Below are 15,556 nucleotides of genomic sequence, written 5' to 3' on the forward strand. Positions count from 1 at the left end.
ATCTGACTGCGCCTACAGTCATGGCAATACCGCGGCACTGAAAAACTTCGGCATTCCGATTTAAGGTTGGTGGTGATGATATTCGGAACTTGGCACTTGCTTGGCATATTCCACAATTTATTTAGAGGCGCCGGCGAACCCTCCACGGCCACTTAGCGCATGACATTGTGGAATACGCTCAAATTAATGAGGTGGGCGAAGCTGCTTGGTCGGAGTGGATCTCCAAACACCTTGATAGATACGTTGGAGGGTAAATTATTTGTTTCAAGGAATTGGCAAACTTTCTGCGATATTGATATATAAAGTGAACCCGCGTATTTTGAGAAAGAACTGTCATATGTTTCGGAGGTGATATTCTGAGTTAGATAAGGTTTGCTTACTTAAAATCTCTACAAAGCTCATAGAGGGCAAATACTGCGCCAAGTGGATGCTGTAGACTAACAAAGCTAATTATTAACTGCGACCCCTTTTTTTTTTACGACACCCAAAATCTGCTCCTTTCTCAGCAATTTATGTCAATTATATCCTTATTTCGTGCAAGATAAAATTACAAACTGTGCTGAGGGGATATCATGACGACTAATATGATTACACTCAAATATTGGGAATCACTCCCGGGAGCAGAAAAATATTTTCGCAGTTTTGGTTCACCTAAGCTTCAACATCTTGCTTTCTCATATAATGGGGCACCTGAATCAAGCTTCTAATTACTGGCCCGAAATTGCCTGAGCAATCCCCTTGATGGTGATCCCCCAATCCCCTGATTACTTAAAGACCCAAAGATCGGAACTCTCGGGTATTGCCCACAAAAAGGAATCGATGAAGGGCCATTCGATCAGATGTACCTGGATCTCAGGATCGAGAATAATGGCACTGCTGTTCGGCACTGGTTGCCGAACACGTGAGGGCCATGAATTAAATTCGATGGGCACTGAGTTGGGACATCCGCTGTTCAGAGCAGAAAATGCTGAGAATGTATAGAATTTGGGAAGTTAGACGAAGCAGTCTTTAGCACCCTGATTCTCAACAAGATAAATAAGAAGTCTTTGATTGTGAAGAATGTAGCAGCTCATTGTATCTTGTGTCAATATCTCGGGTTTTCCAGAGCTAAGAGGAAGTATTTGGAAGATAGCGCCGTTCAACAAAAATCTTTCTGGAGAAGATCATGAATGAATCTAAATGATGATTGCTTAGGTATTCTTATAGAGATATTTCTGGTATTCACTCGGAGTGCTGCCTGTGGAGGGCACCCAGCTTTATTCAACTATTGGAAAAATCAATTTCATCTGATGTCATCTCAATCAATCACAACGACCTCCTCCTATGTTTAATACGTAATAATGTTAGAAACCACAATCACCACAAATAACTCTATCTAATTCCTTTCCTGGCTCATTTCAAGAAGAAAATGTTTGTATTTGATAACATTCAGTTCGAGTTAGATTCCTACAGCAGCTGTGAATAATGATCCCTGAGCATACTGTCGTCGACCTGCCGACCAGCTGTATGTTGTTTCAGAACAAAATGGCCGTACCTTTATTTATCTATATAAACAAAAGATCTTACAACCTGAGAACTTCTTTATCTTGTCAGAGAACTCTCACATCAAGTACAGGAGAAATATTACTTTCAAAAAGACTTCTAAGGACAAAATCTGTCCCCCAAAGAACCACGTTCATACACCCTTTCAATATTTTGATACTCTTGACACACTGTCTCTCGATATATTCAGTAGAAAGAACAGTTATCTTAATCCAGGACATCAGCTTGTAAGCATATTCTACTACCAAAGACTTGAGGATCTACCCAGAGCTCGGTATTGAGGCACTCCAGCTGCTCTCAACTGCTTCATGGTATCTACCTGAAGACTAGCCAGTAGTTCCACTCATCCATAATCTTCATTTTCAACAGCAAACATCCATTTATATTCACTAACGGCAATAAATAGTTATCTAGATCAACATGTCTCAGAAAAAGAATGAAGAGCTTCCACCCACCAAGGCACCCCTCCCTCCATTCGGAGAGCCAGGGCACCAAGGAAAATCCGCTCTCCTCCGCGAAAACTTTCTCTGCAACCTCGCAGATGCGATCGTTCCTGCTGGTCTTTTCGGTGATCACAAGAGACACCGCCGAGACAGCGCCTATAGGGCGGGAGATTTCAAGAAAGCCGATGTGGAGGCCCAAGATGAGGAGGATGACTGGGTCAATTTGGTAGATAAGACTGTCAAATCTGGTCCTCTTCAAATCACACCTCGTGATGCAAAATCTGAAGAGCGTCGTCGCAGTTCTAGCATGAGTAAATCTCCACCGATGAGTCCGGGTTTTAGCCAGGCTAAGCTCAGTGCGAGATCGATCCAGGACGCGTTTGTTGCTTGGGCTATTACAGGTGATACCGATCTGACACCTGCCGTGCTTGGTCATCCCGACAACTCCAAGTTCGTCCTTCGTCGGTACGATATTCGGAACCCAACCAAGATCGAGAAGAAGCGCATCGATTTGCACATTGACGAATTTGACTGGAATAACAAGGAGCATGTTGACAGGCTGAACAAGGCTCGCCGTCATTGGGAGATTAATACCCTAGAGTCCAACCCACAGACCAGTGGAAAGTCTCGGTAAGCTTTGCATGACCTGAGGATTAAGGGATTTCAAATTACTAACGATGACCACCTGCAGTGTCACAATTGATGGAAGACGCTCACCAGTTGACACCTCCGTGGGAAGTTGGTCGCCTGGTGATGAGAAGGATGGTGAAGACTTGATCGATCTTTACAACACTTAGATAATTTGCGAGTTATGTTTGTCAGTCATTAACTGACGAAAGAACGCGTTGAATCAAGATGATATGTCATGGACGAGACAGTTTTTTGAGATGGTGTAACCTTTGGGTCATGGAACGGCAGGATTTATTTGACTATTTTGATACCACAGAATTCCACGGCGTTTGGCCTGTTTACAAATCTTGGTTTATATAGATAGGAATCAAGCTTCTTTGCATGTCAGTTATGTTTCTTACTGTTTGTGACTTATATAATGCTATGGATCCTAGCTTTGAGAACCCTGTACGATAACACACATGTCTTCAATATATAGAGCTCAAAATGATGAAAGAGAGCTCGATGATCCGATGACGGCCTGTCAGATTTAGAAAAGGTACTCGTACCAAGAAGAAAGTTTGCTCTTTTCCATCCCTATATTGATTCTAGGAACGAGGATGTCCTCTCGCTAGGTGTTGGAGATTTCTACTGAGTCTGAATTCTACAAAAATGCATTTGTTATCCATAAAAATGGGCGGGACATGTTGTAGGTGTGTAGAAAGGGAACGCTATAAGAGAAGATTTTTGATGAAAGACTATGGAGGACTGCACGAAGATGGATGGCGAATATGTGCACAGAAAGCGAATCAAAGGAAGGATGAAGAGGTGCATTTATAGATGACAGAGGTCGGTACTACTGGATACTAAATTTTAGAATAAGACAATTGCAATAGATACTCCGCGAGAACTTGAGCCAAATCTCCGTAATTCTTCTCCTTCTAACATGCTTTTAGATAACTAAGCCCTCTTTAACAATGAATCTGATTTGTAGGGTCTTTTCGCTTGAAAGCTTGACGGAATAATTGCTTCTCCTCCTATACTTTCTTTTGTTTCTACGACCCAATGGTAAGAACATTCCAGCATGCGTAAACAAAAATGATGCAAGGATAGAATCAAGCAAGCTGACGGGTATTGATACTGGGTCTGACTTATGGTTCCATCCCTTCCCATTGCCTCCATGCATAGAATATGAGTAGATATTAGCCTCTACTTGAAACGCATCTTGAACTTTGGAATAGTGATGTAGCCTGTTCTATCGCTGTGAGTGAGGATTTAGGATATGCCAAAATCTGTAATACATTCTGTTTGAAATACTTCAACCTCCAACAGATGATACATTGCACTGATTAGTCAGGGCTTTGACAAGAGACAAGGAGAGGCTCACATGAATCATTTCGTTGATGTCAACGTCTTAAAGAAACTGAAGATCCAACATTATTATCTATACACATCCTATGTAAACTTGAGAATGGTGAAGGTAAAAGATAAATCTGAATTCATCCTCATACAGACAATATCCATACATGAAGGTAGAGAAAGGGTAGAGAAATCACATGATGGAACCAATTATCTTTAGTGAAATATGTACAGTTCTGTGGGATCAACAAATACATATTAAATACTTCTTTCAAATTCACTAGAAACACAAACAATTGTACCATCCCAACCATCCCAACCATCCCAACCATCTACAACATTCATTCCTCAATTTCCCCAGGAATACAATTGTTTCTATATGTAATATTCACATAGCAACCGCCGTACCAATGGCGGGGTAGAAGGTGATGCTTGATTCTACCGAACTTCAATACAAAAGGATTCGAAATATTCATCCTTTTCGAATTATTTATTTCTCACAACATCTTCTTCCACCTTCACAGAACATCAAAATTTTGACCTCATACAACCCTTTTCATCTTAACAACAACGATTCGCCAATATTCTCTGAGGATTGGATTTTCACCTCTTCTTCATCGACAACCTCTTTGATACAATTTCTTAATCTCTCCTGAGAACACCCTCGAAGTTTCCAAACTACACTCAACCTTAAGTAAGTGTATCGATTCCTTTCCAGCTCTTTATATGTTATCTCTTTCCTGACTCCTTTGCCTATCCTTATTCTTCACTCTTGCGAATTGAAGCACTTCTCATAAAAGCAATCCTTTTCCTGCAGAATACACTTCCTCCACTCTCTATCCTCATAATTTCGCAGATAGATCACTCTTCGCTTTTGCATGTAGAGCCTCGTCTCGTCGTTCAGTGTACTCTTCCTGGATCATATTCTTCCCAATGATTCTGGCATATCATCATTTCTTCTTGCGCTTGTGCGTTGAATCTCCAATACTGTTCATTGTATGTATTCAATCAGCTCTGCTGCCCCCCTTGGATAACAAAGTCGCACAAATACTTTCACCCTTCGTCCTTCACTCAAGTTTGTACAAGTGCACTTGACTTTTTCTTGTCAGTAACATCACTCTTCACATTCTCCCAACTGAAGATTATTTGATTTACATCAGTGAATAGTCTCCAGAGGTCTCATTTATTCTCTTCATGATTTCCAAGAACTAGGCATTCACCTGAATTATCTGATTGAGGATCTGAAGTATACTGATTCATATGAACACTTAGCGAAAATCGAAAATCGAACACAGACGAGTGCACATAATGCAGAGTATACGAGAGATGGAACAGAACGGAGGAGAAAGCATGTATAATCGTCCGAAGTCACCCCTTCACAGAGGCTTGGATGTTCTCAGTGCCGCTGCTGCTTCTCATGAAGAAGATCGAGCTTCTGTAATTCAAAGCACAAAAGTCGGAGACCAACATCAAAGATCTGCGACTCCTTCCGAACGCCCAGAGCATAGTTCGGGCCATTTTGCTGAGAGGGCTAGTGGTAGTAAGTCCAAGAATACCGCCACAGCCGGTAAGACGAATGCCCACCAGACCCCACGATCGAGCGAGCATAGAGACGGATCAGAACTGCCACTTGAAACAACGCTCAGTACCTTCCATTCTCCACATGCGCCACAGACTACCAATCAGCAGCTCGGCCAGTTGTGTCCTTTCTATTACAATCACTCCATCGGTAAATTTTGTTTTAACTGTCGATGCATGGAAATGCCATGGAGAGACATACATCCAGTGGCTCTTGACACAAACGGCAACAAAATACAAGTTCCTCCGCAAGGTACATTGCTAGAAGGTGTAAGAAACTTGAATGAACCCTACGAAATTGCCCAGCTTGCTTTGCTTGTCGAGTTTCGCATCATAGAACAGGATATTGCCACCATTCCTGGTCTTGTTGCAACTTTCAAATACTTCCCACATTTGCATGATGTTGCTCATCGAATTGCAGATATGGTCAAAGAGCTTCGAACCTTAGCTAATGAAGGTGAGAGTGAACGAGTACCAAAATGGTTTGATACACTCCATGAGTTATTGAAAAATCCAAATTTAACCCACGACCAATACTTCGCACAGATAACTGGAGACTGGAACTTTCAAGCAAAGAATGCGACGCCACCCATCCAAGAAACTCGAATCTCAACACGAGTATTCACCGGTATTCCAGTAATGCTCACCGTGGAAGATGCAATCAACTATGAAAACAATCGCGACGAGCGTAACGAAGCTGATGCTCGCCAACTTATGGAACATCTGCATAGGAACGAGAGCAGAGGTCCAGGATATGTTCAGTTCACGTTCGACTTCGTAAGTTGGTTAAGGGAAGGAGCGCATAGCACTGGCAAAGGTGCGCCACAATGGAGTCCTCGCTATGCTCAAGAATACTACAAGTATGCGTATCCCGCGTCTGCATTGGCACCCGGAACCAACAACAATGGTACACGATCGCGTGGTCGTTTGAATTTCTCAAATCGTCGTAACTCGACACCCACAACACCACGTTGTAGCGAAGAAGCCTCTGACGTTGAGCTCTACGATAGCAATGATGACGAAGAAGAGCTTGAAGGAGCTTACTTTCGTAAGCTGCCAGAAGTCAAGAAGAACACGCCAGGTCGTGCCAATGTTACATGGCGATTTGTCGAAGGAACAGATATCACAAATGCACAACTAGGTAACCCTGATCCTAGCAAATTCTACCTGACCCGCCAAAATGTCGATGATCCCGAAGAGGTCGATCTCCGCCAATACGCACAAATTGCCGGATTTGACTGGAATGATCCTGCTGATATTAAGAAGCTCAACAAGGCTAGAGCTCAAAACCGTAAGCGTACCTATGGTAATGTTGCCGAAACAAGAATCCCATGGACACAGTTGGAGAAGGATAAACTCATGGAGGAGGTAAAAGATGCGATTAGGGTTGGTGAAACCAGACATACGATTGACTGGGATGAGATTGCAGATCGTCTTAGACAGAGATTCGATGGATTTGTGCAGAAGAAGGGATCTAAGCTGGCACCAGGGGTCGAGAGAGAACCAAAGAATGGCAAGAAAGATAGAAGTAAGTCGAATTTTCTTTGATGCTGTTGTATGACTGAAGACTTCAAAGCGCGGAAGTTCCGGGCAACCATTATGAATTCACTTTATTCTTGAGAGACGATAGCTAATTAGTCATTTAACAGCTCTCAAGACTAGTCGCAGTGATCGCGTGGGTTATAGTCGCACAGGATCTGCAACCGAAACACAAGCCTTGAAATACCCCGATATCCTCAAGTTAGTCAATGACGCCACTGGAATTGGCGGAAAAGGAGGACGAGGCGTGCTTAGAGGTCCTCGTCGACTCTCGCAGGCTGCTGGTGATGAGAAGGAATCAAACAGTCGATCCACAAAGGAAGCCACGCACAGCCCCCACCGCAGCTTTTCACAGGCTATCGATGACGAACAAGATAAGGATGTCGATTCACCAACCAAGAAACGCAAGAGTGTTAGGGGTTCTGGAACGATGTACAGTGCGCAGACCAAAGAACTTAGTCCAGTGGCAAAGCGAGCTTTTGAACTTCCCAGCTACAACTTTGTGCACATGTTTAATGATGTATATGATGATGGAAATGATCGTCCATCGAAGAAGCCAAAGGTTATCCACCGTCGCTATTCGAGCGACGCGGCACCGCATATGCTGAAGAAGCAATACAATGATGAAGAGGATAACGGAACACCACCTTCGCCATCCCGACCATCTGCATTGAACGCTGCGTTTGGGTTGAGGCTTCCCAAGAGTAGTGCAAAGCAGTTTGACACCACTTCAAGCAGGAGATAGTCTGTTTCCAAATTTATACCGGTGGGACTTCTACTATGTCTTGGTGTTAGACATGCTTCCTCTCGCTACTTCTCACGCATAGGTTTCAGCTCAGACTAGGGCTTCAAAGAATGTTCTCGATGTTTTGTCTTGGGCATCAATAAATTTCATTCTCCAGGTAAGATATTGAGAAAAACAAGACTTCCAACGCAAATTTTCAATTTGTACGACTACTGTTTCTCGATAATACGAATTCATCACAACTTACGCACGGATTGCACTCACAAAAAGTACACGCAAAAACTTCACCAGCTACTTTCGTCCAACAGGGAACATTTCTCATGAAAAATGATGACACCAAACCCACACTCGGCACTCGGCAGCTCTATACAGCACAAAATTTTCTTTCATTTTAGGTTTAGATGTGGCAATGCGGTACGATGCATAGTAATATGGAAATAGCTGAGATTACATTAAAAAAAGAACTTCAACGGCATACATACAGCTCTTACGATTTCTTTTGATGCAATAGAGTTGGGATATGTATGATACTGAGAGGTTATGAAGCACTTCTACAACTGCGGTCGTGATGTATTCTCTTTTGTTTATTTGGGTTTAGGTTAGGTTTGTGCTTTCTATTTTGATAGTGTAGGATAATTGAATCGATGAATAAAATATTTTGATCAAATTTTTGATGTGCGTGATGCGAGATACGTTGTACTTTTATGTTTAACGTGTTAGAGAAGCGATAATGTACGTGTGTATGTATAAACACCAACTCCCTCTTGTCCGCTCATACATGCCGTTTCTGTGTAGATTCAAGTATTCAGTCCTTCCTTCCGCATTGCTAAAATCTTTTCCACGCAGCTACTTGTCACTTATATCTTTCAAAATGAGAGATGTACGTTTCTATAAGCTTGGAAAGTCTTATAGACCAGGCCTCTCGTATTTCTACAACGACGGAACCTTAACAATTGAGACCTGCAATAAAGAGTAGAGTGGTAAAGATGTGGATTTGCGTTTCGGTGTGTAGGTTGAGAACCGCATAGTAGATTCAGCAGCATGGACTGTTATGTAGATAATACATTACTTGAGATTATGGGACATTGCCACGTGGAGCTTGCGTGAGTAGCAGCGGAAAATGAAGAATCACAAATTGGGAAAATGGTGTGTCTGAACTTGTTGGGTATTAATTAGTAAGAGGGGGGATCGTGGATGGGGATTGAAAGGCGGGGTCCAAGTCATGGAAGCTATGCTCAATTATACATTCTTTTGGTATTGAGAAGTGTTAAGCGGGTAATAAAGGGTACGGAATTTACAGTATTTAGTCCCTAAAAACGTTGCTGCACACATCAACGTCATCTGACCGACTACTCGCTTTGGTCAGATGAGTCCACAGAGTATCGATATGTTATTCTGTCTTCTCAAGAGTGCACTCCAGGACACTTAACAGCACATTCAGACGCCTGATTTCAACAGGATGTTTTGCAATAACAAAATAATATCACAATGTCTGTGGTTTCAATCAACGGGGCTCCGAATGATCAAAGTCCTGGGAGCAGTACCGAGGCAAATCTGGATATTCAGTACGTCATAGGTATGACGAATGGTGTTCATGTCAACGAGTTCATCACGTCCGGATTTGCGTAAGTAATTATCACAAACTCTTCCCTCTTAATATTTGAGACGTGCTTAGCAAGTCATAGAACCCTCGTTCCAGAGTACGACCACCCAAGTCTACACGGTAGTAACGAGTCATGTCTAGATCCCTTGAGATACCTGCTAAGATTGACAAATGAAGAGCTCCATTCGATGATCTCAGTATCATATGGAGAAGACGAACAGACAGTGCCGAAATCGTACGCCCGACAGACATGCTTCATGATAGCCCAGCTTGGTGCTAGTGGTACCTCAGTCATCGTCGCATCAGCGGACAAAGGCGTAGGAACAGCGTGTATGAAAAACGACGATTCTAACATCACGCATTTCCCACCGCAATTCCCAGTTGCTTGCCCATGGGTTGCGTCAGTTGGTGGAGTGCGTTACATCGACCCTGAACAAGCAGTATATTTTTCCTCTGGCTGTTTTTTCGATCTTTGGCCTAGGCCGTCGTATCAACAGGAGGCAGTAGAAGATTTTCTCCAGACGCAACTCGGCGACCGACAAAAGGGACTTTTTGACCCTCATGGGCGTGCATCTCCAGATATGTCCGCCCAATCAGTCAGATATATCATCGGTGATGCCGGCCACATAATTTGGGAAGATGGCACTAGCTGTGCGGCCCCAACCTTTGCTGGAATCATCGGTCTTTTGAATGCCGCTCGCACTTCCTCGAAATTTCCACCTTTTGAGGTTTTGAACCCTTGGCTTTATAGTGTTGGAAAGAAAGGCTTGAGAGACATTGTACATGGAGGAAGTACAAGGTGCAATGGTCATTTTCGCTTCGAGGGGAGTTTAAATGGTAGTCCAATCGTACCGTATGCCTCTTGGAATGCTACACCCGCTTGGTACCAATAACAGGTTTAGGTACTTCGGATTTCAGAAAGCTATTGATATTGTCTACTCCTTGGATTTAGAATCCGGGAGGAAGTGTTTGATGATGATCTCGAACGCGTTTATTACGAAATGTATATGGTTAGTCGATTTGTCGGTTGGGTGGAGAGCTGCATTAGCTCAATGTAGCTTAGCGTTCTTTATTCAGACCCCGTTTTTTTGTGGTGACTGACCTGTATAAGCCAGCCCACTTTCCACTCTAGAGAAGCCTTTAGAGTAGAGTTGAATCGACCACACTTCCCAGAACTGATACAATTCCAAATGACCGCAAGATTGCTTAAATCACAGATTTGTCAGCCATATTGCGACATGCAGTTTACATGCATAATTAGTGTATAGCCCCTCATTTGACTCAGCAGTATATGTAAAGGTAAGCTACTTAAAGCCTGGGTTCCCCAATCGATTTCCATTTCAACTTCGTGATCGAGAAATCGACAAACAAGATGGAGTTCTATACTGATAGTACTCCAGAAGCAGTAAAAAATGCAACAGCAAGTTAATATTCGAAAATATACTCATACATGTCTGACACCATAACAGGGCCTTCATCTAATCACCGAAGCTACACCAAACGGTAAAAAAGTGCAAATAATGCTTGAAGGACTGAAAGATGTTTATGGCCTTGAATGGACGACTAGCTTAATTGATCTCGAAACAGATAAACAATAGGAAGATTGGTTTCTGCGTTTGAATCCTAAGGGCATGACTAACTCCAGCTTTGAAGCCTACGACCGTTGAATTTGACTAATCGCTTAAAGGACGGATTCCACTGCTGTTAGATAATACGCTGACGCAGCCCTTTCCGGTCATGGAATCATCTGCAGAGCTTTCATATCTCTCTGATAACTTCAATAAGGATAATTTTTTTGGATTTGACAATAAACATGAAGTTCGTAATGGATTTCATATTCACACCCTTTCGGCTTTCGCTGTTCCTCAAGCATGTGTTTTTGACCCGGTTTATCAAATCTGACTGGATAATCTTCGTATACCCTATTCCTGATGAGTCTTCACCGATCTTCTGACCTGAATACAGCATAGCGAAGCGGTGCAATGGCTCTTTTTCTGGCAAGCATCAGGCCAACCAAATCAAGGACAGAATAATCATTTCAGTAAATCCGCACCTGAAAAGATCCCCTGTGCGTATTTTCCCTAGACAGACACTCCCTCACTCTCACATACTCCCCGGAACTAAAAAAACGAAAAGGCGCCATTTCACGTTTCAAAACGGAGACACTCCGCATTTACAACGTACTCGAGCTTCGTCTCTCAGGACATTACACAGCCATTCCACGTCAATACCTCGCGGGAGCAGGAAAAGGCAGATACAGCATTGCTGATATTGGAACGTGGCCGTGGGTCCGATCATGGAAGTATGCAGGGTTCACCGATGAGGAGATGGCGGATTTCCCACATTTGCTACAGTGGGTTGCTCGTATTCCTGATAGACCGGCGGTTCAGAGAGGGATCTCGGAATTCTATGATAGTGGGGAGAATTCGGCTTTGCGGGTATCGACGAGAGGGTAGAAACTTAGGTTATATGAAGAATGAATATGGGGTTAAGGTCAGAAAATGGTTTCGAGAGTTTCGGATATCATTCGATTCGCCCTAATTCGAAGTGTACATCTTAGGTCATTATATACTCACCAAGCTCTTGAAGTGGGAGTTATGATCGATCAAAGATAGGTTTCGTGGTGTTACACTGTGACGATTCGGTCCTCTTTCGGGTTTCCTTTCTCGTCACCTGCTCTAGGCACTAGTCCTAGTACATGATCCTCTTGATATATATTCTAGAGGTCTCTTTCTCTCTTCTTCTTCTCTTCTTCTCTCCTTAGCTTTAGATTCTAAGTCAAGAATTGAATCCTTCCACGACAGTCCTTCAAATCATCCAAAGCTCATTACTACCAGCCCCCGCCGGTGAAGGCATTTAATTAACATCTCATTTACATTTACAGCTCAAGCAACGTCATTGCGCTGTCAAGAAGAACCTATAACAAATGAGCCGCTGCACACCTTTGAAGGATGGCCAATAGACAAATTCTCCCTAACCTTTTCCCAAAATCTTCGAGGAAATCCAGAATAATTGGAAGAGAGTACGCTCAGTCTTCCCCACCTGCTGAAGACTCTGGAACAATTACAGTGTCCTAGGCAAAAAGATTGCCACGTACTCCACCGCAAATCCAAGCTAGCTCTCCCCTTTCTTCTGTGAATTCGAACCAGTTTGCCTCTCTTAACGACGGAGCCGACCAATCCTCTGATTTCCCTACTTTATAGCCAGCAATGTCATTCAAAGGCAAAGCACCCGCTGAGGAAACGACCTCTGTATGGGTGCTGTCTCTTTTCTCGCTCATTGCCCAACAAAGAGAAGCCATTGCCTACCTGACTACATGACTTAATGAGATTCGGTCTGGAAACAAATCTAGGACTAGTTCTCGTAATTGCTCTCTAGCTCCTCGCAATGTTAAGCGTTCATCAATCCTTGATTCGACCGAAACAGTAGAACCCCCGCGACTTTCAGATCAACCCCACCTGATCGACCGTGTAATTCTCCCTTTTACAGATTAGAGAAATACCCAACCTACCGGAAAAGCTCTCGAATGGGATGGAATCAGCCCCAAAGCTGTAGAAGCATCTCATGGGAAGCAACCTTGAGGAGAACAATCACGCATTTGTCAACGAATGGCACCGACGCAAATGCATTATTGCCAACACTGAAGGCATAGCACGCACGCATATCCAGCCCCTGCTATCAAATCCTTCTGTAGAATATACCGCTCAAGGCCTGATTGATGTAGCCGCACTAATTACTACGAACCTGGCGCAGCAGCAGATTGCTACTGACCAATACGAAGCCCTCATGCAGAAACCAAATCAGCATTTCGGGAGCTCTGCCAGACTTTCCGCCAATTGGCTAATACAATCGAAATCACTAAAGATCGGACACTTCGATTTGCTTTGCATCAGAAAATCCATCTTCGATTGTATTTATCAGTATATTCAAACAAGCATTTGAAAGGTTACATAGTAAATATAAAATTCAGCAATAATTTTGAGTTGAAAAATTTATATGAAGTGCTATAGCTACTACAAAAGGACATGATGGTGAGATTGATAATCTATAGTTTGTTCACAGCGGGTCATAATAATGAGGGTTGAAAATTTATATTATATACAAGAACGTAATGATTATATTCGGCATGAGCTCTGCACAGTGAACTCTATTCCTATTCTTCTTTCTCTTTCTCTTTCTCTTTCTCTTTCCCTTTCACTTTCTTTTCCTTGAGTTTATGTAAATTTATACATCTATATCTTCCTTCACATGCACATACACACTCGCATCCCAACATACAAAATCCATCGTAATCAAATCACCTAATAATCATCCACTTCCTCACCTTCCTCATCGTCATAATAACAGACATCATCATCATCATCGTCGTCGTCGTTATCGTCATCGCCAGCAGTACTGGTAGATGCGGCTGCGGCGGAACTAGTGGTTGTAGAGATGGAGATGGGGATGGAGGAGTTGGTGAATATCAAGGTCGGGATTGCTGAGGAGAGGGTTTGGGAGGTGGTTATGGAGATAAAGATAGAGGTGGAGGAATTGGTGTATGCTAAGGTTGGAGCTGCTGAGGGGGTTTGAGAAGTAATGATGGTTGCGTTGGGAGGAGAGAGGGTAGGGATTAGAGTTGTGGATGCTGCGGAGGGGGTTTCGGAAGTACTGGTGGTTGTATCGGTCGAGGAAATGACAATGACGGAGGTACTGGCAGCGGCCGAAGAAATCTCAGATGTACTCGTGGTTCCGGCTGCAGATGGAGTTTCAGAAGTACTGATGGTTGCCGAGACTGAAGGAACTTCTGAAGTACTAGTACTGGTGGTTGTAGTAGCCGAAGGAATGATGACGACTGAGGTGCTGACAGTCGAAGTATAGACGACTTCAATCGTAGACGTAACTGTCTCGTAAGAAATGTCCGTTTGTAACGCAGTGCTCGTGACAACACAAGGATTGGTTGTATATTGTACAATGTTGAAAACATTTGAAGGAGCTGGTGCTTGAGTGACTGGTCCATTTTGCAAGAAGCACTCGTAAAGAGCACCAACGGTGGTAAACGCAATTCCGTTACATGAACTGGCAGCTGTTTTCAGATTGTTGAGAGCGTTGCAGAAGGATACACAGATAGAAGTGGCAGCAGCTCCGATAGGTTCGACATAGGCACGAATAACGGTTCCACCGATGAGCGATGCACCACATTGCTGAGAATAGTAATTGCCTCCGGGCAGGGACCAAACCGCGCCGGCTGAGTAAGTGGGGCCTTTTGGGACTATACTATCGACACTACAGGTCGTCGCTGTAGTGATAATCGGATAGGCAGTGGTAATGGTGTTTGTGACTATACTGAGGCTGGTCGATGTGACAGCAACTTCTGAAGGACTGACAGCTTGTCGTGGGGCGACGACAATGGCCTGACACAAGCCGGCTAAGGCAGAAAAAACGATCAAAACTCTCATTTTGAATGACTAGAAACAGCTTAAAGGAAGGACAGATACAAAAAAATAATAAATGAGTGGTTGAAGTTAAAGAGAGGAATGGATATGAGATACCTGAAGAGAGATGATCTACATCTTTGTATAAAATGATTGTGGGGAACCAAGCTCAGCTCTATAGTCCCAGGGAAAGTAATAACATCCGCGCTAAGTATAGATAGTGCGATACTACTAGTATGCGAGCACGTTCTGGTCCCTTGGAGAGCAGGGTTAGATTGTTTGCGGGGCGAGCCGTGTTTTCTTGCCACGAGGTAAGCATAGCATTTGTATATTTAAGCATATCAGATAAAGTCTCCTGCGGTATCGTGAGTTATTTGTTGTTCTGGCCAGGATGATATTCGAGAGGATACCTCAACCAGAAGCCAATTCGTTATGTTTTCGATTCTTTCACTGCCCCCTCGAAGATACTAGAGCATGTAGGGAGCCCATGGCGGACCCAACAGACAACGCGACCCCTAACTAGCTACCTGTATCCCGCTTTGAAACCCTTCACACTTCTCTTAGCCTCAAAATAACGGATGAACAGTCCTATTTGGAGCGCCGACATAGTCGCTTACAATGTCAAAACCTTCATTATTTCCCAATCCGTCTCTAGCTTCTTTCTATCTTCAATGATCCGAAGGAAGAATACCATATGAGAAGTGGGCTAATTCGTGAATGTTCA

The 15,556-nt window shown here is 43.3% G+C and overlaps 5 protein-coding genes across 5 annotated transcripts; 4 read left to right on the top strand and 1 right to left on the bottom strand.

Moving 5' to 3' along the window:
• Positions 1-1,962: 1,962 nt before the first annotated feature.
• Positions 1,963-2,782, top strand: EAE97_011834 (uncharacterized protein; the record flags this gene model as incomplete). Its single annotated transcript, XM_038882348.1, has 2 exons — positions 1,963-2,615; positions 2,677-2,782. 2 exons carry the CDS (start codon positions 1,963-1,965, stop codon positions 2,780-2,782), a joined length of 759 nt encoding a protein of 252 aa, XP_038726840.1.
• Positions 2,783-5,261: 2,479 nt separating this feature from the next.
• On the top strand, positions 5,262-7,815 carry EAE97_011835 (uncharacterized protein; the record flags this gene model as incomplete). The annotated part of the gene is made up of 2 exons (XM_038882349.1): positions 5,262-7,059; positions 7,181-7,815. The coding sequence occupies 2 exons, from the start codon at positions 5,262-5,264 to the stop codon at positions 7,813-7,815; spliced, it is 2,433 nt and encodes an 810-aa protein (XP_038726841.1).
• Positions 7,816-9,303: 1,488 nt separating this feature from the next.
• EAE97_011836 (uncharacterized protein) lies at positions 9,304-10,311 on the top strand (the record flags this gene model as incomplete). Its single annotated transcript, XM_038882350.1, has 2 exons — positions 9,304-9,440; positions 9,501-10,311. The coding sequence occupies 2 exons, from the start codon at positions 9,304-9,306 to the stop codon at positions 10,309-10,311; spliced, it is 948 nt and encodes a 315-aa protein (XP_038726842.1).
• A 479-nt stretch (positions 10,312-10,790) lies between these two features.
• On the top strand, positions 10,791-11,874 carry EAE97_011837 (uncharacterized protein; the record flags this gene model as incomplete). Its single annotated transcript, XM_038882351.1, has 6 exons — positions 10,791-10,838; positions 10,888-10,959; positions 11,017-11,047; positions 11,106-11,236; positions 11,384-11,486; positions 11,555-11,874. 6 exons carry the CDS (start codon positions 10,791-10,793, stop codon positions 11,872-11,874), a joined length of 705 nt encoding a protein of 234 aa, XP_038726843.1.
• A 1,845-nt stretch (positions 11,875-13,719) lies between these two features.
• Positions 13,720-14,856, bottom strand: EAE97_011838 (uncharacterized protein; the record flags this gene model as incomplete). Its single annotated transcript, XM_038882352.1, has 1 exon — positions 13,720-14,856. One exon carries the CDS (start codon positions 14,854-14,856, stop codon positions 13,720-13,722), a length of 1,137 nt encoding a protein of 378 aa, XP_038726844.1.
• Between the last annotated feature and the right edge of the window lie 700 nt (positions 14,857-15,556).

This window comes from Botrytis byssoidea, assembly GCF_014898295.1.
Source record: "Botrytis byssoidea strain MUCL 94 chromosome Unknown BBYS_042, whole genome shotgun sequence".
Lineage (NCBI taxonomy): Eukaryota > Fungi > Ascomycota > Leotiomycetes > Helotiales > Sclerotiniaceae > Botrytis > Botrytis byssoidea.